At 45.5% G+C, this 21,843-nt stretch overlaps 2 protein-coding genes across 26 annotated transcripts in view; one reads left to right on the top strand and one right to left on the bottom strand.

Annotated features, from left to right (window-relative positions):
• The window catches only part of Map3k12 (mitogen-activated protein kinase kinase kinase 12), a 21,616-nt gene extending 4,189 nt beyond the window's left edge, over positions 1-17,427 (top strand). For 2 of the 8 annotated variants that reach the window (XM_031356864.1, XM_031356872.1), the window contains exons 2-14: positions 9,227-9,705; positions 10,118-10,301; positions 10,468-10,659; positions 10,882-11,040; positions 11,130-11,288; positions 12,286-12,394; positions 12,614-12,723; positions 12,856-12,972; positions 13,065-13,202; positions 13,324-13,948; positions 14,120-14,190; positions 14,272-14,533; positions 14,909-17,427. In XM_031356864.1, coding sequence (XP_031212724.1) covers positions 9,227-9,705; positions 10,118-10,301; positions 10,468-10,659; positions 10,882-11,040; positions 11,130-11,288; positions 12,286-12,394; positions 12,614-12,723; positions 12,856-12,972; positions 13,065-13,202; positions 13,324-13,948; positions 14,120-14,190; positions 14,272-14,533; positions 14,909-15,004 — 2,701 coding nt within the window. In that variant the 3' untranslated portion in view covers positions 15,005-17,427. The other 6 variants (XM_031356876.1, XM_031356883.1, XM_031356905.1 and 3 more) reach the window with 5 other exon arrangements.
• Pcbp2 (poly(rC) binding protein 2) overlaps positions 15,024-21,843 on the bottom strand; it is a 27,832-nt gene continuing 21,012 nt past the window's right edge. For 8 of the 18 annotated variants that reach the window (XM_031356968.1, XM_031356947.1, XM_031356955.1 and 5 more), the window contains one exon: positions 20,870-21,338. In XM_031356968.1, coding sequence (XP_031212828.1) covers positions 20,987-21,338 — 352 coding nt within the window. In that variant the 3' untranslated portion in view covers positions 20,870-20,986. Of the gene's footprint in view, positions 16,591-20,869; positions 21,339-21,843 lie in introns of those variants that run through there. The other 10 variants (XM_031357042.1, XM_031356983.1, XM_031357004.1 and 7 more) reach the window with 4 other exon arrangements.

Below are 21,843 nucleotides of genomic sequence, written 5' to 3'. Positions count from 1 at the left end.
CTGTGTGCCAGGTTCCAGACTGAGAACTTGTTTTGGTTACTTCAGGGATGCCTATAACATCATCAAGGTTACACTGACGTCACTTTAGGGATGAGGAAACTGAAATGACTTAGTTATTCAAGACCCATTAGATAGTCTTGGTGGCATGTTTCAGTAATCAATGGACTAAAAAGTCAAAAATTCAAGGAGGATCAGGACTTTGAGGCCTGGCACAGAATGACAGAAAACACCTTTAATCTAGGGCCCCAGGATGCAGATCTCTTAAGTTTAAGACTAGCCTGGTCCACACATCAAGTTCCAACCTAGCTAGGGATACATAATGAGAGCCCCCTACCCCCCTCTCTCTCACACAGATACACACACAAGGAAAGAAGTCATCATGTGACTAGAGCCGGGACTTGCAACCAGGCCTGTCCCACAACCTCACATATGAATGACATAGGTACCACTGTCCAAATTTAGATGCAGAACAGCTTTGTTAACAGACCTCATATACTATGGGTCACCCAGCTAATCATGAGCAGCCTCTGCTGATCCTGAGGCCTGTGGCTCCCCCATGCCTAGACTAGGGGCTATTACTGCTTTTTTTGTTTGTTTGTTTGAAGTAAGAAAACAAAACCATCATATCTTGTACTAAAGGAAACTCAACATTATTACTGAAATAATATAGACAAGCCAAAAGAAGAGAGTTGGTAACCTAGCCTACTTGCGGTACACACCTGTAATCCCAGCATTTGGGAGAAGAGATAGAAGGAGATCAAGTCTGGGTTGTGCTGTTTGAGACGTCGTCTTATTTAAACAAGAGTTGAAATATCCATAATTTCACCTATTAACTTTTATTTTTTTTTCAAATTTACGGACATTGGTGTTCTGCCTTAATATTTTATTTTAATTTGGTTTTTCAAGACAGGGTTTCTCTGTGTAGCTCTGGCTATCCTGGAACTCACTCTGTAGACCAGGCTGGCCTCAAACTCAGAAATCCACCTGCCTCTGCCTCCCAAGTGCTGGGATTAAAGGAGTGCATTACCACCACCCAGTGCCTTAATATATGTTTGTGTGAGGGTGTCAGATCTTCTGGAACTGAAATTAGTCATGAATTGCCATATGGGTGCTGGGAATTGAACCCAGTTACCTTTGAAAAAGCAGCCAGTGCTTTTAACCACTGAGCCATCTCTCTCCAACCCCTTTCCCTGTTACTTTGTTTTTTAAAGATTTATTTTATTTATGTGAGTGCACTGTCTTCGGACACACCAGAAGAGGACTTGTGAGCCACCATGTGGTTGCTGGAAATTGAACTCAGGACCTCTGGAAAAGCAGTCAGTGCTCTTAACCACTGAGCCATCTCTCTAGCCCTTGTTTTGGTTTTTGAGACAGGGTTTCTCTGTGTAGCCCTGGCTGTCCTGGAACTCACTCTGTAGACCAGGCTGGCCTCGAACTCAGAAATCCCCCTGTCTCTGCTCCCCAAGTGCTGGGATTAAAGGTGTGAGCCATCACCACTGGGCTCAAATAGTTTTAAATGCAAATTTGGTCCTGGTTCTGTATATCCAGCTTCTTTCATGCTTGACTTACTGTCGGAGAGACATTGTGACCCTTGACATACTGGTCCTGCTCTCTGCTTTTATGATCTGAGCAAGGATGAGAGCTAATCTCAGCCATGCCATCAAAAGGGCTGACATTATTGCTTCATTAACCAGAGGGAACCAGCTAGGGGATAAGAATGAGGTGCAGGGCTCCAGGACTTCCCTGCAGTTTGCAGAAGCAAGATAGCAAATATAGAATCTCCAGCATGTCTGTTGTCACGTGACCACTGAAACCTGAAGTTATCATTGGCCCCAAGGTAGCAAAAGGTCAGAGACCAAGTCTCCCTTTTTTATGATTGAACAGGAGAGCTGGTCTCCCTTCAATCCACAAAGAGGTGGTGTCTAGCTAGTTGGGAAGACAACAGATCTAGGAAAGTGGCAGGAACAGCTCACTGTACCCTGTCTCCTTTTCCTACCCGCCCTCTGCCCTTAAGGCCTGGTAGGAGTCTCACAGAGACTTGACTTAAGGTAGGGCTGCTGCATCAACTCTTCTCCCTGTTCGCCTTACTGGTAGAATTGTGATAATAGGGAACCTCGGGCCTGACTGGGGAGAACCTGGGGAACTCCCTATTCAAAGATAAGGCCTAAAAGAGTGGGCATTCTTTCCATGTGGGGAGAGCTCTGGGGTAAGGACAATGGATCCTGTCAGAAGGGAAAGTAAATCTGCAGGCAGGCAGAAGGCACAGCTACATCCATCAGAAACATCTATCCTTCAGGGTCTCTCAGAGGTAGAGAACCAGGAATCCCAAGCCATGGCCCCTTTTCCCTCTGCAACCTCTCCCAACCTGCAGGAAAATGATGTGCAAGGAGGCAGGGATAGTTCAGTGTAAGAAGTCAAGGCATTGGTGATAGCCACACCTCTGAGCAAAGCCTCCAGGACTGGCCATCACACAAGCCATTGGATTCTGCTGTTAAAGCAGGAGAGCTAGAGAGAATTCATAGAGTTCACCTACTACAGCCTCGCTGCCTCCTCTGGCAGGAAAGCCAAGGAGGAATGAAGAGGTGAGGCCGACTTACATACGGGTCCTAAGTCTGTAGCCTTCTCGTGGGACCCTGAATGAACCATCTGTAAAGTAGGAAAACTGGCTGTCTTTAAAGCCTCTCCCTTGGTAGATAAAGGCAGGGACCACTCTGTTCCCTTGCAGTCTGACACAGATGCAGGCCACATTTAATCCTTGTGGTTCAGAGTGACAGACAAATTCCTCCTCTATGCCCCCCAGGCACTGCATAATTGATGGCCAGGGAGACAGGTTCTCTCCCAGGGTGACCGAATGTCTGGGCCTGGGGCTTCTAGTCTGCCACCCCCAAAGCCCGGGCGCCAAGACCCAGCTGGGGTCAATGAGACACAGCTGGTGGGTCAGGAATAAAGGAAGCAGAAAGGGGGACATTTGCTGGGAAACAGGAATCTCCAGTTTACCATGGCTCCCTGGGGACCCTCAACCCTCCCTGTCTTCTTTCAAGTCAATCTGGAAGATCTGTCATCAGCCTGAGGGGTGGTAGGGTACCCTGAGCATGGCTGACCCTACCTGGGTCTCACCTCTCAGCTTCTTCAGCCATTGCCACTGCCCTAAAAGACAAGCAGGTGAAATGGCTTCTCTACTCTCCCCAGTTGCTGGCCCTGGATACCACAGGGCCCTCTGGGGATGCCTGTGTGATCTGAGGCAGGCAGAGCTGCAAACTGATTCTGAGGATGTCATCTTCTCTATGACTAAACTAAGCCCAGATGATGGGGGGGGGGGGTTAGTGGGGCGGGGACAAACCACTTTAAAAGGCCTGGTGGTGTGGTACCCCAAACTCAGCTTCTAGATAGGAAACAGACTAGAGAAGGGAGAGGCAGTCTGTGTTTTTTCATCTCCATCTTCCCAGAGTTCTCTGTTTTTCAAGCCGGCTTTTCAGGCCATCCTCCAGGTTTGAAGCTTTTGGCCAGTCTCTCACCTAGTTCCTTTGACTGTTCCTTTCTTGTCGTCCTATCCCCTTTTCTTAACTTATGTGTGGTACTGTACCCCAAAGCAACCCTACGAGTTTTCCCTCCAATCCCAGCCACTTTTTCTCCATCAGGTGCCTAGCCCAAGTAACTGAGGTCAGAGGAAGGTGGGCTTCCGAGGGCACAGGTGGGGATGACTTCAGGCCCGCACCTGCATGCGTGGAGCAAGGAGAGCCTACCCTCGCCAGCCTGCCCAGGTCAGGGGCGGGCTCCTACGCGGCCCCGCCCCTGCCTCGCGTTCACGTGACCCTGGGCTAATCTTGTCCTGGTGACTTCACGGGCCCAGTAGTCATGGTTACGCCGCAGCGCCCAGCCCTTCCCCCAGCTGGCTGTGCTCTCTTCTCCCCTCTTGGACCCCTCCCACAGCCGCGCCCCCAGCCCCGCACCACGTGACGGACGGGAAGGAGGTCGACAGGGGATGGGGCGCCTTGGCAGTAACCCCTTCCACTCCGCTTGCCGCGGTGCGAGTGCATTCACTGGTGGCCAGGCGGTCCAGCAGGTGGGCCGAGAGCTTGCGAGAGCCCCAGCCTCAGGGCCTTGGTGAGGGAGGCGGAAGCCTTGGGGTCGTTTGCTGGAAATTCTCCGGTGCGTTTGCAGGTTGCTCTGTGCTTGTAATTAATTGACTTTACAGTAGACACCTTGGCTCTCCAAGCCGCACATTTTGTAGGCTATGACAGCAATTCAGAGGCTGTGGTTCCTGATTTCTGGACTTTGGTTTTCTTTAGACCGTAGGAGGACCAATAATGCCTTCTTTGCTAGGCTGTTCTGAAGGTGCAGGGAACAGAGATACACGGAGCATGTGCGGCCCTGGGTGGGTAGAGCAGTGCCCCAACTCTGGTTGGAAGCTGAGCGGGAGCCATGGAGCGGGAAGCTCAGCTTTGCTCACTCAGAAGGGAATTAACTAGACAGGGTTGGGACTCCACAGACTTCCAGGTTGAAGTGAGACTTGGAAGGCAAGAAGGGTAACCTTGTTGGCTGTGGCATCAGTGGGGCTAATAATACCAACTGTGTTTGTATAATTTTTAGGGTTTTGTTTTGGTTGGTTGGTTTTTCGAGACAGGGTTTTTCTGTATTGCCCTGGCTGTCCTGGAGCTCACTCTGTAGACCAGGCTGAAATGCGCCTGCCTCTGCCTCCTAAGTGGTGGGATTAAAGGCGTGCACCACCACCGCCTGGCTAAGTTTTAGTTTTTTAATGCCTCTGTGTGTGTGTGTGTGTGTGTTGAGCATGTGTTGAGCTAAAGGCACCTCGCACTTTCAGAGCCTTGGATCCCCTGGAACTGGAGTTATAGGGGTTGTGAGCACCATGTGGATGCTGGGAATGGAACCCCAGTCATCTGCAAAAACAGTAAGCACTCTTGATCCTCACCCATCTCTTCATCCCCTTAATTACACATAATAATGGGTTTCATTATTACATTTTAATATGTGTGTGTAATGTACTTGATCACTCGTATTCCCCATAACTCTGGTTCCATCGTTCCCACACCCTTATTGCTCCCTTCTGTTGTCACATCCGGTTTTTTGTGACCCACAGAGTTTAACTAGGTTTGCTAATAGGATCATGAATGAGGGTTAATTTACAGTAACACGAGCACCTTACCAGTGGCTATACCATCAAAGAAAATGTCTTTACCTCTCCCAGCAACCATTAGCTGCATGCATAGTCTCAATAATAGAGGATCAGAGGGAGGGAAGTGATGTGCTGTGAGCGTTCCACCCCTCAGGGCTGCATGTTCACATATCCAATATCTCGAAGGTCTTATGCTGATAATCACCATATCCCTAGAGTCTATGGGTCTGTCTATCTGTTTGTTTTTAAGACAAAGTTTCACTCTGTAGCCTAGGCTGGCTTGAAACTCACTAAGAAGCCAGAGATGACCATGAACTTCTGATCCTCTCACCTCCGTCCCTGAGTGCTGGGACTGCTGGTATGTGCTGTTATGCCCAGTGTGTGTGCTGTGGGAGATTGAACTCAAGGCCTCTTCTATGCTATGCAAGCACCCTACCAGCTCAGCTATATCCCCAGCCTTCCCACTTAGAATGGTATATTGTATTGGGGATTAATTTCAGTAATACATTTATACTAAATGCTAACATACATAATTTCTTGAAAAGTTCACATTGCCTTTGGACAACATAATTCAGAACCCTGGTATAGCTTTGTGTCCAGGGTGGCCTAGATATCAACATAAGTAAGCCACTCAGGTATCTAAAGTAAACGGGGCTGATGAGTTTGTGTTTTAGATCTTTCAGAAGCTGGATGAAAAATTAAGAAAGAACTTAAAAGGCATTTGTCCTAGGCCAGGTGGTGAGAGCTAATGAAGCAGTTATCAGGACTAGAGAAAACAGGATGACAATGTGTAATTTATTTTAATTTTTTTAAATTACTGTATATTGTGTATTTTACCTTTATGCATGTATGTGCACCAAGTGTGTGCCTGTTGGATTCTCTGGAACTAGGGTTACATATAGTTGTGAGCTACCATGTGGATATGACATTCAAACCCAGATTCTCTGCAAGAGCAACTAGTACGCTTAGACACTGAACCCAGCCAAGTAAGCAGGATTTTCAAATGTGCTAGTCACAGAATCAAGTGAGGTACTGGTAGACTATGCAGATCCCAAACTAGTCCCATACCTAGTGTCTTCAAGAAAAAGGCTGCAGATGACGTTAAGGCAAGCTGAGACCCTCAGTTTCCCCAACTTCCTTTTCATCATGCTCTGAGCATACCCCTCTATGGCACCCCCCTCGCACTGTGGTTCATTCCCAGGAGAGTACTGCAGGGGCTGAAGAACTTGCCTCAGAAGCTGTTCGATTGTTGTCAGGGAATCTTACATCTCATCCTCTGATACCCAACTAAACATGGCACTAGAAGGACAGTATGCCTCTTGATGTCAGGTTCAGAAATAAGCTGAAAAATTGGGAGAGTTTGTTGTGCCTGAGTGCTAGTGCTACCTAGTTCAGCTCTTTGTATGACTGAAGAAATTGACACTTAACTATACTTTACTTGAATCAAATGTAAAACTTAGAATTTTTGCTGTTGTTATTTGTAGTGCCAGCTAGGGACTAGATCCATGACCTGGGCCTATTTGTGTTGTATTTTTTGTTTGCCTCTCTTTTTTTCTACATAAGGTACAATTTTATGTAGCCCATGCTGGCTTCAGATTCAGGATGGTCTTGCTTCTTTCTTTCATGTACAGGGACATATAGTACATACCACAAGGCCCAGCTGAATTTGTGGATTTTATTATTTTCTGGAGATAGAGTCTTTTGTAGCTCTGGCTGGCCTCAGATTCACTACTTAGCCAATGACCTTGAATGTTATATCTTCCTGTCTCCACTTCCCAAGTGCTGAGGTGATGAGCTTGTGTGCCATGCTCTGGTTTATGCAGTCCAGGGCCTTTTGCATTCTAGGTAAGAGCTGTACCTGAGCCACATCCTCAACCCATTTTTTTTTTTTTAAGATTTATTTATTTATTATATGTAAGTACATTGTAGCTGTCTTCAGATGCACCAGGAGAGGGTGTCAGATCTCATTATGGGTGGTTGTGAGCCACCATGTGGTTGCTGGGATTTGAACTCAGGACCTTCCGAAGAGCAGTCGGTGCTCTTCCCCTCTGAGCCATCTCACCAGCCCCCCCCCATTTTTTATTTCACACAGGGTCTCCTTTATTCAGGCCAACTTCAAATTTGCTATGCACCTGAAAATGACCTTGAACCGATTGCCTCTACCTCCCCAGTATTACAGGCATGCACCACCACAGCAGGTTTATTTGGTGCAAGGGCTCTGTGCATGCTTAGCAAGCACTTTACCAACTGAGTCACATCCTAGTTCTTAGACTTGTGATTTTTAATTAGTGCTATTTAAGTAGCACACAGCTATGAACTAGGACATATTTCTATTGCATGGGAAGCTGAATCTTGGTTTGGGGAGCTGGGGGTAGGATGTCAGGGAAGAAAAAACAGAGGAACCCTCTTTTGACCTCCAGAAAGCAGGTGATGAAGGATGGGGTGGACTCAGGAGAATGATGCTGAAGGCTAGAGCGTCACACAACCCCATTGGATAATTCTGCCCTCAGCCCCTTTCTTTTTCCAGTTGTGCTGAGGGGATAGTACAGCTCTGTGGTTATGGATCTAGATATAAGATCACATCCAACTGGAGAGGCCTAAGTGGGTACCTATAAACAGAGGAGAGATGGGCCCAGATACCAGGTGTTCCTGGAAAGGCCTCAGTGACTGTTGACTTGCAAAGCCCAGGAACATTATCTGGGGGCCTGAGGGGAAAGCCTGTCAGTACCTAGATCTTCCAATGTGAGGGAAGTCTAGGTGTATTGCTACTGTGTGCCCAAGATTTAGACACAAGGTAAAGTGTTTGACCCCTAGGCTGAACTTAGTGGTGCATACCTTTAATCTTAGCACAAAGGAGGCTGGCAGATCTCTGTTAAGTTCAAGGCCAAGCTATTCTACAGAGTTCCAAGACGAGATCTCTATATATGTGTGTATATTTTGTGTGTGGGGAGGGGTCTGATTCAAACATCTGTGTCTTTTATAGTCAACCTCAGCTGACAAGAATGGGTGCTGCAGGAGTTAATGACAACTGCACAGCAAAGAGGAATTATTTCAGTTGCCTTTTTTTTTTTTTTGAGACAAGGTCTCACTATACAAACAATGCTGGCTTTGAACCCTGCCTCCCAAGTATGTGTGCCACCACATGAGGCCTATTTTTATTATTACTAAAAAATTTTTAGATTTATGTGTATTGGTGTTTTAACCTGCATGTATGTGAATGCATCATGTATGTACAGCGACTGGGAAAGCTAGAAGAGAGTATTGGATCACCTAGAACTGGAATTTCAGATGGTTTTTAGTCATGGAGTAGGTTCTAAGACCCAAAGCCAGGTAGGTCCTCTGCCAGACCACTAAGTACTCAATGCTGAGCCCTTGCTTTGTTTTTGATTTTGCCATGCTGGGCATGAAACCTAGGGATTCAAGTACATAAGTTAAATGTTGCATGATGAAACTATGATTACACCACCATCATCATTTCTTTTGCAGCTGTGGGTTAGTCCAGTGCTTTGCATATGCTGAATGCTTTATATTCCACTACTCTAGCCTTTGTACTTGAGTTTGATACTTAAAAACAAACAAAAAAAAATGGGGTGTGAGTGTGTTATAGTGAGAGGCCAGGACAAAACTTTTGGGGGTTGGTTTTCCTTCCACTGAGGAATTTACTAGGCTTGCACAGCAAATTCTTTTAACCAGAGCTTTTTGTTTTGTTTTGTTTTGTTTTTTTGAGACAGGGTTTCTCTGTGCAGCCCTGGCTGTCCTGGAACTCACTCTGTAGACCAGGCTGGCCTCGAACTCAGAAATCCACCTGCCTCTGCCTCCCAAGGGCTGGGATTAAATGTGTGTGCCACCACCGCCCGGCCACTGAGCTTTTCTTTAACCAGTACCTCAGTAGGTTTTTGCTTCCCTTTGATGATACTCAAGTATATTACTTGTATAAAGAGTATCGTTGATCACTATAGATGCCAAGAGGAAGCTCATCCATACTAAGTTTCCCATAGCGTACGGAAAGTGACACTCAGGCCAATTGCAGCTAGGTACTGTGAGCTCTTGAAGTAACTGGCTGATGGCCCTTCCCTCCTTAATTCCTTACAGGGCCCGCTGCTCAGCACACCTGGCTCCAGAGGCCATGGCCTGCCTCCATGAAACCCGAACACCCTCCCCTTCCTTTGGGGGCTTTGTGTCTACTCTAAGTGAGGCTTCCATGCGAAAGCTGGATCCAGACACTTCAGACTGCACCCCTGAGAAGGACCTGACACCTACCCAATGTGTGCTTCGAGATGTTGTGCCTCTTGGTGGGCAGGGTGGAGGAGGGCCCAGCCCCTCCCCAGGTGGAGAGCCTCCCCCAGAGCCTTTTGCCAATAGTGTCCTGCAACTACATGAGCAGGATACAGGTGGGCCAGGGGGAGCCACTGGGTCACCTGAGAGTCGAGCATCAAGAGTTCGAGCTGATGAGGTGCGTCTGCAGTGCCAGAGTGGCAGTGGCTTCCTTGAAGGTCTTTTTGGCTGCCTGCGCCCCGTCTGGACAATGATTGGCAAAGCCTATTCCACAGAACACAAGCAACAGCAGGAAGGTAGGCCAGATCCCTGTAGGAACACCTTCTATTTCCCTCAACAGTCCTACCAAACTTGCCAACCACCTAATCATAATCAGTTTTATTTTCCTTTACTTTTGTTTCTGGTGCTGGGATTAAACAAACACTACATATTAGATAAGTATTTTACTGCACAGCTGAATCCTCAGCTCTTCAGTATTTTATCACACTGTGCTGGGAAACTGAACCCAGGAACTTAGGTTTTACACATCCTAGCCAAGTGCTCTACAAATGAGCCACACCCGGCTTTTTCCAAGACCACCCAAGTATTTCCTTCACTAGTCTTTTTCAGCTTACTTTGTTTTCTCATCATTGATATAGTCAACCAATCCTTGTCTCAAGTTCAGTGCAGATCTTTCTGAGCCTGTGGCACTGTGCCTCCTACCTACAGACCTTTGGGAAGTCCCCTTTGAGGAAATCCTGGACTTGCAGTGGGTAGGCTCAGGGGCTCAGGGTGCTGTCTTCCTGGGACGCTTCCATGGAGAGGAGGTAGCTGTGAAGAAGGTTCGAGATCTCAAGGAGACAGACATCAAGCATCTTCGCAAGCTGAAGCACCCCAACATCATCACTTTCAAGTGAGGTCCAGGGCCAGGGCTGGGGCTACCACAACACGTACGACTCCCCTCCCCTGGGACCTTTCTCACCTCCCCTTTCTCAAAGGAGACCCAGAAATGGCATGGGTAGAAATATAGGTCCCAGGTACACAAGGCAGGTATTAAGCTTTACCCGTCTGGCCCTCAGGGGTGTTTGCACACAGGCCCCCTGCTACTGTATCCTTATGGAGTTCTGCGCCCAAGGACAGCTATATGAGGTGCTCAGGGCCGGCCGCCCTGTGACCCCCTCCTTGCTGGTTGACTGGTCCATGGGCATCGCTGGTGGCATGAATTACCTGCACCTGCACAAGATCATCCACAGAGATCTGAAGTCGCCCAAGTGAGTAAGCATGCACGCTGATGTGCATGTAGGTGACCTACCCGGAGCAGACTGGCCACCTCCCTATATTTTAGGTTCTGTCCTAAGTCCATCCCTTCTTCCAAGTGGCAGTCCTCTGGAGGGCTGTGGTGAGCTTCCCAACTTTAGGTGTGTCAAATATTATCATAAAGTAATAGTAGATAAATGAGGATGTGGATCCTGGCTGACTATACTCTTTACCAGCATGCTAATCACATACGACGATGTGGTGAAGATCTCAGATTTTGGCACCTCCAAGGAACTGAGTGACAAGAGTACCAAGATGTCCTTTGCAGGGACAGTAGCCTGGATGGCTCCTGAAGTGATCAGAAATGAACCTGTGTCTGAGAAGGTGGACATCTGGTAAGCACCAGGCTGAAATTTTTAGGACTGGTACAAAGGTCATAGAGGTATGGAAAGAACCCTTCTAAATGATGTTTTCCTGTCCCCAGGTCCTTTGGGGTGGTGCTGTGGGAACTACTGACTGGAGAGATTCCCTACAAAGATGTAGACTCCTCGGCCATCATCTGGGGTGTGGGAAGCAACAGTCTCCACCTGCCTGTCCCCTCCAGCTGCCCAGATGGCTTTAAAATTCTACTTCGACAGTGCTGGTAAGGGTGGCCTAGAACTCAAGACATCTAGGCTCAGATGTCCTAAGCAAAAGTAAGCCAAAGCTTTCTAATCTCTCCAAGGTCCAGGACCCAGAATGTGTACCAAGGGAACTTAACCTTAACTTACAGCAGAAAACAGGCTGTAATGGCCTGCACAAAACACATCAGATTCAAAGAGTGCATCATGTCTTCTTTGAACATGTATCTGATTTGATCCAATGAGCAGTATTTATTATGCCAGGTTGCTGTAAAGGAGAAAGACATCACTGAGCAGGACTGGCTCATCAAGTTCACCTTAGTCCCCAAATGAGGAAGACTGAACCTGTTACTGACATTCCCAGTATTTCCTTTGATAGAATCATTTAAAAATTGTGGGGAAAGGTGTGGCCCTGGCTGGCCTGGAAGTTGCTATGTAAACAAGAGTCAAAGTTATCTGTAACCACATCCAGACATCACAAGATTTGGGTATAAACATTAGAGCCAAGAACTGGTGGCACATGCCTTTAATTCCAGCACTTAAGGCAGATCCCAGCCTGGTCTACAAAATGTCCAAGACAGCCAAAGCTACACAGAGAAACACTGTCTCAAAAAAAAAAAAAAATCAAAAAGGGGGGCCGGGCACTTGTGGTGCACACCTTTAGTCCCAGCATTTGGGAGGCAGAGGCAGGTGGATTTCTGAGTTCAGGGCCAGCTTAGTCTACAGAGTGAGTTCCAATACAGCAGGGCTACACAGAGAAACCCTGTCTCGAAAACCCCAAAAAAATCAAAATGGGGGGTGCTGGTGAGATTGTTCAGCAGGTAAGAGCACACCGACTGCTCTTCACAACCACCGGTAATGAGATCTGATGCCCTCTTCTGCTATGTCTGAAGACAGCTACAGTGTACTTACTTATAATGTGGCATTTTAGTATTAACAAATGGAGTCAGACTATGCTCTAGGAAAAGATGCTCTGGTTCCATTCTAATCTTACCTTCATATTTCACAACTCCATTTTAGGAACAGCAAGCCACGAAATCGCCCATCATTCCGACAGATCTTGCTACACCTGGACATTGCCTCAGCTGATGTGCTCTCTACACCCCAGGAGACTTACTTTAAGTCCCAGGTGTGCTTTGGGTGGAAAAACAACAGACCTCTGACCCTTGAAGCCATGGCAGCCTTTGATGTGACCAGTAAATGTGGCTGAATATATAAGTCCTTAGAAAAATACCCATTCCCTTTTGCTTGTAAATTCCAGTGGCTCAGGCGACCTTCTAAGAGCACAGGTCTGTGAGGTGACAGGGACATAGTCCTCACCCCCTCCCCCGTGTCTCTCCATCCCTAGGCAGAGTGGCGGGAAGAAGTAAAACTGCACTTTGAAAAGATTAAGTCAGAAGGGACCTGTCTGCACCGTCTAGAAGAGGAACTGGTGATGCGGAGAAGGGAGGAGCTCAGGTATGTGCCTATTTAGGAAAGTGAATCTTATCTAAACAGCAGGAACCATTCATCATGGAGTCACAGAGAACAGGGTCCATTTCGGCAGCAAGCGAACCCAGCTCACCGTGGGAAAATCATCTGCCCTTTCAGACATGCCCTGGACATCAGAGAGCACTATGAACGGAAGTTGGAGAGAGCCAACAACCTGTACATGGAACTGAATGCCCTCATGTTGCAACTAGAACTCAAAGAGAGGGAATTGCTAAGGTAAGTAACCCTCAAGACAGTAAGTAGTACATCCCTAGTTTTCATGAAGGTAACCAATTTAGGAGATGGAACTGAGCCTGGGTTTCTTTTAGGCGAGAGCAGGCTTTAGAAAGGAGGTGTCCTGGTCTACTGAAGTCACATCCTTCCCGGGGCCTTCTACATGGAAACACTATGGAGAAACTCATCAAGAAAAGGAATGTGCCACAGAAACTGTCGCCCCATAGCAAAAGGTAGGACTCAACTTGAAGACTAAGGCTTGCATACTGCAGGAAGGATCCTGGCAAGGATCTCTGTAGTGGGGGAAGACTTACCACTGTTAATCTGAACATTGTATTTTCCCTCCCCTACCAGGCCAGATATTCTCAAGACAGAGTCTTTGCTACCTAAACTAGATGCAGCCCTAAGTGGGGTGGGGCTTCCTGGGTGTCCTAAGGGCCCCCCTTCACCTGGAAGGAGTCGTCGGGGCAAGACCCGTCACCGAAAGGCCAGTGCGAAGGGCAGCTGTGGAGACCTGCCTGGGCTTCGTGCAGCTTTACCACCCCATGAGCCTGGAGGACTAGGAAGCCCAGTGGGCCTAGGAGTGGGCCCTTCAGCTTGGGATGCTTGCCCCCCTGCTCTCCGTGGACTCCACCATGACCTTCTACTCCGAAAGATGTCTTCATCATCCCCAGACCTGCTATCAGCAGCCCTGGGAGCCCGAGGCCGAGGGGCTACAGGGGGAGCTCGGGATCCTGGCTCACCACCTCCACCCCAGGGCGATACTCCTCCAAGTGAGGGATCAGCTCCTGGTTCCACCAGCCCAGATTCACCTGGGGGAGCTAAAGGGGAACCACCTCCACCAGTAGGTCCTGGAGAAGGTGTGGGGCTGCTGGGAACTGGAAGGGAAGGGACTGCAGGCCGGGGAGGAAACCGGGCTGGGTCCCAGCACCTGACCCCTGCTGCACTGCTGTACAGGGCTGCTGTGACTCGAAGTCAGGTAAAGTATGGGGCTATTCTGCCCCACACCTACTTTCCTTACAAATCCTTATTCTCCTTAGGCGTCCAAGTCCAACCCCACTCAACTATGTACCCTTGCCCAGTTCTTAGTGACTTCTTACCATTTTTTGACTGGTTTACTTACACCTACCCACACCCATCTCTACTGTAGAAACGTGGTATCTCATCTGAAGAGGAAGAAGGAGAGGTTGACAGTGAAGTAGAGCTACCCCCAAGTCAAAGGTGAGTGTTGGTGTAAGGCATCTTTCGCTTTGTGAACTTTAAAGGACCACACACAAGCTGTAACCATGCCTCAACATTTAGGTGGCCACAGGGCCCGAACATGCGTCAGTCACTATCTACGTTCAGCTCAGAGAACCCATCAGATGTGGAGGAAGGGACAGCTAGTGAGCCTTCTCCAAGTGGCACACCAGAAGTTGGCAGTACCAACACTGATGAGCGCCCAGATGAACGATCTGATGACATGTGCTCACAGGGCTCAGAAATTCCATTGGACCTACCTACTTCAGAGGTGGTCCCTGAACGTGAAGCCAGCTCCTTGCCCATGCAACACCAAGATGGCCAGGTAAGTTTGAGTTGCAACCATACACTGAAAAGTGAACTGGGATCAGAAACCCAGTCATTTGAGAAGCTAAAGATGATTATCCTACAAAGGCCTTTAGCCTTCAAGCCACCAGTTTTTTCTATAACCATGAAATCAAATATCCAAGTAAGTAGTATTAGAGAAACTTGTATGGCAGCTATACACTGTAGTCAAAGTATCCTAAAAGGAGTCTAGCCTAGCTAGTGCCTTGGACCTATAAACAGATTTAAAAAAACAAAACACAAAAAAACTCCTGATAATGTAAAAGCACCCCACTGAAGGGCCCAAGAAGGAATGCTGTAATGTTGACAGATACTGAGCTCCCCACCCACCTCACTGCATTTCTACTCTTCACAGGGCCCCAATCCTGAGGACTCAGACTGTGACAGCACTGAACTGGACAACTCCAACAGCATTGATGCCTTGCGGCCCCCAGCCTCCCTTCCTCCATGAAAGACACTCTTATTCCTTGTACATAGAGAAATATTTATATAAATAATATATATGCGCCACATAATCAACAGATAGATGGGGCTTTCTTAGCCTTATGTCAGGCTTGAGAGTGAACGATGCCCCTGGCCAATTACCCAGTAAGTTCTGGGGACACTGGCAGCTGTGGAAATGAATGACTCCAAGTACTACCCAAGAGCTATAAGGAAAGGAAGCTGGTCCCTTCTTGCTTCACCCCATTCCTTATGTTGAACAAGCAAGTAGGCAATAGGAAAGCCAGGCTTGTCTCTACACTGTCTATCCCTGAATACTGGGTGGCAGGAAGAGGATTCACTTAAAACTGCACTTTTATTTTCAGTTTACTGTTTACACATTTTGCACTTGGGAGGAGGGAAACTAAGGCTGGGTCCTCCCTCTGAGGTTTCTCAGGTGGCAATGTAACTCATTTCTTTGTTCCTGTTTCTTTGCCCAAGCCCTGGCTTTGGGCCCAGAGGCAAGTTAGAAGACTAATAATAGCATGTGATGGCTCAGGCTGAAGAACTGGGGTGCTGTTTAAGTCCCCACTATTATCTTGGTGCCTGGTAGGGGTGGGGACTGTCATATTGTAACCCCTGTGAACAACTTTGAAATATAACCACTCCATGCAGGCCCAACTGTCGAGGGTTTTCTTGGTGAATGAGTGGAGTGGTAATACATGGTTTAAGCCTTGGATTTAAGATTTTATATGAGGAATTTGGACAAGTTACTTTCTAAGTTAACATAAATGATACAGGTAAACTTTTCTAAATGATTTCAGGACAAGAATACAAGGAGGTCTCAAAACACCTGTGGAGAAAACTAAATGAAACATTACTAGAACTTAAATTATGAAACTATGCAAGGTAGAATAAGGGGCAGTCATTCCCAAGCTTACTATCAATAACTTCCTGTCCCAGCTCCATAGATGCACCAGCTGCTCTACAATTCTAGGGTAAGTGTAACTGTCAACCTTCATAAACAAGTTTTCAGAGGGGGGAGGGGATTGAGGTCAAATTAACAAAAACAATTGGAGTGGTAAAAAAGGAAGACAGTCCATTAATTCTATTTAAACTGAATTAGGGCTCTATGAAGGTATAAAAATAACATCAGACAGGAATAACACCCACATAAATCACTGTGGCATCCAGTTTCTATTCACAAAGAAAAAGTTCCAGTCCATCTTTTAATTTTTTTTTTTTTGAAAAATTCCTGACATTACAGAACTAAACTGAAATGTATTAATAATCCACTCTTACATTTCCATGACAAACAAAAATTCATGAGCCAAAAAAAAAAAAAACAAAAAAGGGGGGAGAAGCTTATAAAACTAAATATGGATATCTCAGCGTAACTGCTGAACAGAGAAAGGAATTAAAACACTTTAAAAAAATCATGAGTGGATGATAAAGTGTGTAGAAACTGAAAATTTACAAACTATTTAAAACCTGGAATCGCTGACTGTTCAGAAACTACACAGATGGATCATGGGTGGTGGTGAACAGCAGAAAGGGATTATGGATGAATCTGCTCTGTTCTAGCTGCTCCCCATGCCACCTGTCTCCGAGGAAAGCCTGTAAAACAGAAACAAGAATAAGTCAGTTTACCTAGCTACAATCAGTAATTCATTACACCAAGGTATTTTAAGGTTTCTTAGATTAAGTAGTACTATGTGTAAGGCTGTTTATATAATGTTATGCTCTTCTGAGAAGAGTGTAACTAATGTTAAGTTGGTGATACTGTCTCTTCAAGTTTTTACTCTTTGGAAACTGAAAGCATTTCTAGAGAACATTAGGCTTCAAGGAGTTGATCCTGTCATGTGTTTACACTAGAACTGCCTACCAATGTGATGGAACTTTGAGAGCATAATATTTAAAGATATTACATAATTTTAACTACTACTAACAACAGGTTTTACAGGGAGAAGCAAGAATAGGAAATATACAGTGAAGAATTCAATCATTGTTTTCAAGTTTATAATTTCAGGACAAATACCAACAGGAAAACAAGTATCAAGGCTTCAATTCCCTTCCTTAACTCAGTCTTCAAAATCCTGTGGCATTACTGTGCCAAATTCTCCTTGTAAACATACCTGGCTACAGTGCCTTTCTAACGTGTTTCAAATAGCTCATTTGAGGTCTTGGAATACAATTAAGCTTTGAAAGAAAGGCATTCAGTACATTTCACTATCACTGCGTAGCAGCAAAATGCCTCATTCTGAAGACAACTAGAGGTATATCAGTTCCACACCATAAGCTTAACTTGGTTAACTTCACAAAGATCTGACTGACATCTATTTGTGATGTTTGGTTTAATACCATGTACACTAAATGTACAAATACTATAGGGAAAGGGGTATATCCCGGAAACCAGAAGTCATTCTCCAATTAAAAGCTGTGTTTTCTTTAAAGTCAGAAATTATTTGTCCTGTCTATGTTACTACCCAGATGTGCCTAAAAATGAAATACACATGTGAGATGTCAAACTATGCAGAGTGGGGCCTCTCATACGTGAAGTGCAGCACGGAGGGGAATCTTTAGTTCTTACAAAAGCAATGAGGACCTGGCCCCCAGGTAAAAATGCCAGCAGTGGTGGTGCACACCTGGAATACCAATGCAGGGGAAATGGAGAGGAGGGCATATAGTCTAGCCAAACCAGTGAGCCCCAAACTCAGTCAAAAGTCTTTAAAAAAATTGAATTGAAAGATGACCCAGTTTTTGAACTCCACAAACCCGTACCAGTTCACATGCAGACAACTTACATCAGGCCTACACAGGCTACGTAGGTACAGGGTTTGTCACTGACTTTAACAAACCCAGTTTAAAAAAAATGCAGTAGCTGGGTAGTGGTGGTGCACGCCTTTAATCCTAGCACTTGGGAGGCAGAGGCAGGTAGATTTCTGAGTTCAAGGCCAGCCTGGTCTACAGAGTGAGTTCCAGGACAGCCAAGGCTACACCGAGAAACCCTGTCTCGAGGGAGAAAAAAAAAAAACAAAAAACAAAAAAAAACGACCTCCACTTGTGCACCATGGTACATAACACACCTGGGCTTAACACATGGAGCCATGAACAGCAACAACAAAACAAGCACATAGCACAATCTTGCCTACCTCAAAAATAGGATGACCCAACAACAAGTTAAATAAGCTTTAGGGACTCAAGAGATTGATCGGTAGTTAAGGATACTTGTAGATCTTATAGGGAATTAGGTTTTATTCCTAGAACCCTCAAGGTGGCTCACAAATGTCTGTGACTTCAATTCTATGTGATCCAATATTTTTAGGCCTCCAAAGGCCCTGTACATGTATATTTGAGCAAACTGAATAATAAGAGACCAGTGGGGCTGGGCAGTAGTGGCAAACGCCTTTAATTCCAGCACTTGGGAGGCAGAGGCAGGCAGATTTCTGAGTTCAGACCAGGTCTATAAAGAGAGTTCCAGGATAGCTGGGGCTATACAGACAAGCCTGTTCCAAGGGGGGGTGGGGGGGGAGGGACACAAACAAACAAACAAACAAACAAAAAGAGATCAGTGAGAAAAAAAGTTTCAATGTAAGTGGCTAGTTTTAATCTAGTATCTCAAAAAACAACCATACAGGGCAGTAGCATTGTGACCATCCAGTACTCACTATAAAGCCTTATTAGGAATTTAAAGAGCAAGATGGACTAGATGAGTTAGAGGAAATCTCAACCAGAAATGCAATCACTTTTGAGATCAGACTCATATAGGAGCACCAAGCTCTTAAAAATTTTCACACCAAAAGATTTGTTTACAATTATGGTATCAATCCCCTTAAACATCTGGATTATTTCCCAGTAACTCTTTATTTGGGGATATTTGTAGGGTTAAGGCTAAGAGGCCTTCAAACAAAGTTAAAAACCAAATCTCAATGGAGATGGTTATCAGGTTAGTAAATTTTAATTATAGAAAGAGTTGAACTATAAAACGTAGGAGGCAGCTAACATCCCCACACAAACCAGCAGTTTGCTCTTCTAAAATCCATGACCCAGGCCGGTGTGGGGTGGGGTGGGGCTTGGGGGGCAGTGCATGAACAGCTAGGAACACACACACACACAATCTTAGGGGGGGAAAATCTTGACCCAGACTTGGGATATGTGAACAAATGTGTAAAGCTAATCCAGAATAAATGAGTCACAATGACACCAGAAACAGAAAGATTAATAATAACAAGCATGAACAACTATGTCTTTCTAATGTTGTTCAACAATGGTACCCCCTAAGGGATGTTTAGAAAAGACCATCAGAAAAAAATCTAGAAACCTTCAGTGTCTACCTACCAATAAAGAAAACTCACAATATGTACCTTGGGTTATCAAAGGACTTTCTCATCTTCTCCTTTTAGTTTTTAAATTCTAGAAAACAAACACAGGGCCCAGCAAATATTCTGCCACTGCCTAAGCCTCAGCCTCAAAACCCTTAGAACACCATTTTTTTTTCCTTGTGGAAAAACATCTCTGTGGCTTATCTTGGTGCCACTTAAAAGTGGCAAAGGTGTACCAACTACTATGGGATCAAGCCCCACGCCAGAAAAAAGGAGAATCATGAGCTAAGTGCAGTGCTGTGTAAAAGCACAGCACAACAATTAGTCCCAACAAATCATTCATAAAGTTTATATTCTCTTAGGCCCTCTTTTCTATTTCCCATTACAGAATTCATTCAAATATAAGCATATTATCTCCCACTCCTGATACTGTTGCTAGTGAGAAAGACAGGTAGGAAATAGAAGGTAAACGAACCTGACTGAGCAATATTTAGAATGACCAACAATCAGGCTGGTGAGATGGCTCAATGTTTAAGAGTACCGACTGCTCTTCTGAAGGTCAAGAGTTCAAATTCTAGCAACCACATGGTGGCTCACAACCACCCATAATAAGATCTGACTCCCTTTTCTGGTTCGTCTGAAGACAGCTACAGTGTACTTATGCATAATAATAAATCTTTGGGCTGGAGTGAGCAGAGGTCCTAAAATTCAATTCCCAACAACCACATGAAGGCTCACAAATATCTGAACAGCTACAGTGTACTTATATATAAATAAATCTTTTTTTTTAAAAAAAGAATGACCAACAATCAGATCTATAAGTCCTCTCTTAGTATCTCAGAAGCCTATCTAATGATCCATTAAAGGAATATAGGCAAAAGCTACTTAACTCTCTGACACTGACTACTGCCCATCTTATGGCTAAAGCGGTCAGTCCTGTATATGCTTTTGAAATGACTACTCCCCATAGAAAAGAGCTCAGACAAAGACACCTCATTACCTACTGGTTAGCAAAGTAAGGAAAGCTGTTCTTGACTTAAAAGCTTCTGGTCAATCATGAAGGATCATCAGTATTTAAACTACTGACGACCCTTCTACTTGGAAATATTGACAAAGGATTACAAAATTCATGTAAGATACAAAAAGACCCAAGTAGGCTACACAGCCATCCAATCTGACAAGGCACAAGGCACAAATCCCCACCCTTCACCCGTTACATCACACAGTGAGCTACTGTTCTTACTGTGGCAACTTTATTATAACTAGAAACACAGATTCAGCCAAGAAGGCCAGCTGACAGCTTTAACCATTAAATAATTTAAAGTAAAAAAAAAAAAAAAAAAAAAAAAAAAAAAGAAAGGATTAAAGGAGAAGCTTTTATTCATCAACACAGAGCCTAACACATTGTTTATATTGCAAGGCAGAATAAAGCTACAAAAAAGTGTAACAGAATTAGAGAGTAAGAACTGTGGCTCTAGATAAAGATTTCAATCAACAAGTCAGACTCTGAACAGGCACTGAGCTGTGAAGACCTAAACCTAAACAAGTATTACCCCTGCTCCCATCCCACCCAGTTATCCCCCAAAGTAGTAAAAGAAAATGATCACAAGCTCACAATAGTTTGGTTCTCACCAGTGTTAACAAAGAAAAACAAAATAAACCAACACTTGAGGAAATGCCAAGATAAGCACTCAGTAGGGAGAGAATCTCTGCTTCTCGCCTTTCAGTTTGTTAGTTACACAGGGCACAGTAGAGGTGGTGGTGGTGGTAGCTGAAGCCCCGGTACCCTTAGCAGCAGACACAACATTTAGAGCCAGGAGAGGGATGGGTTTCATGCCAAGCAGACTGGAGACACAAGGGGCGGTCGGAAGAGGGTTGGGGAGGCTGGAGGGTGCGTCGGAAGTCCCCGCTGTGGCGAGCGAGGGGGTGGTGGTGGAGGAGGAAGAAGAAGAAGAAGGGGTGGAGGGTTGAGAGAGGTTGATGCTGAGGTGATCAGGGATCGTGACGGAGGCTGCCTGGGAGGAGGGTTTAGCGTTTTCTAAACTGTAACAGAGGAAAAAAGGAACAAAAAAAAAGGGTGGGTGGAAGGGAAGACCACAATAGGGAAAAAGTACAGGACAAAATCCGCTTCAGTTATATCAGTAAGTGCCTTTGGTTGCCAATTAGGAAGATCTAATATCAACTTATAACAAACTTTTATAGCTTGTGCCCCACCCTCTAAAATATTTATATTATCACTCCCCCACCCCCAACCCCCACCACACACAATGCTAATTAGAACTACTTTGATAAAGACATAGCAGACAACAGTGGGAAAAGGAATTATAGAGCGCATTCTTCTATCTGATAGATTGACCCAACCCAGAAACCAGAGTAAAGTGGCCAAGCCACAGTGGCACAGCTACTACAGAAGCCAGCCTGGGCTACATAGAGAATAGTAGCCTTTAGGGCAACTTTAAAACCCTGCTTCTTTTGTTTTGGTTTTTCAAGACAGAGTTTCTCTGTGTAGCCCTGACTGTCCTGGAACTCACTCTGTAGACCAGGCTGG

The sequence above is a fragment of the Mastomys coucha genome, unplaced genomic scaffold, assembly GCF_008632895.1.
Source record: "Mastomys coucha isolate ucsf_1 unplaced genomic scaffold, UCSF_Mcou_1 pScaffold11, whole genome shotgun sequence".
In the NCBI taxonomy this organism is placed as follows: domain Eukaryota; kingdom Metazoa; phylum Chordata; class Mammalia; order Rodentia; family Muridae; genus Mastomys; species Mastomys coucha.
The sequence above is the reverse complement of the archived record's forward strand: the minus strand, read 5'-3'. Positions and strand labels throughout refer to the sequence as shown.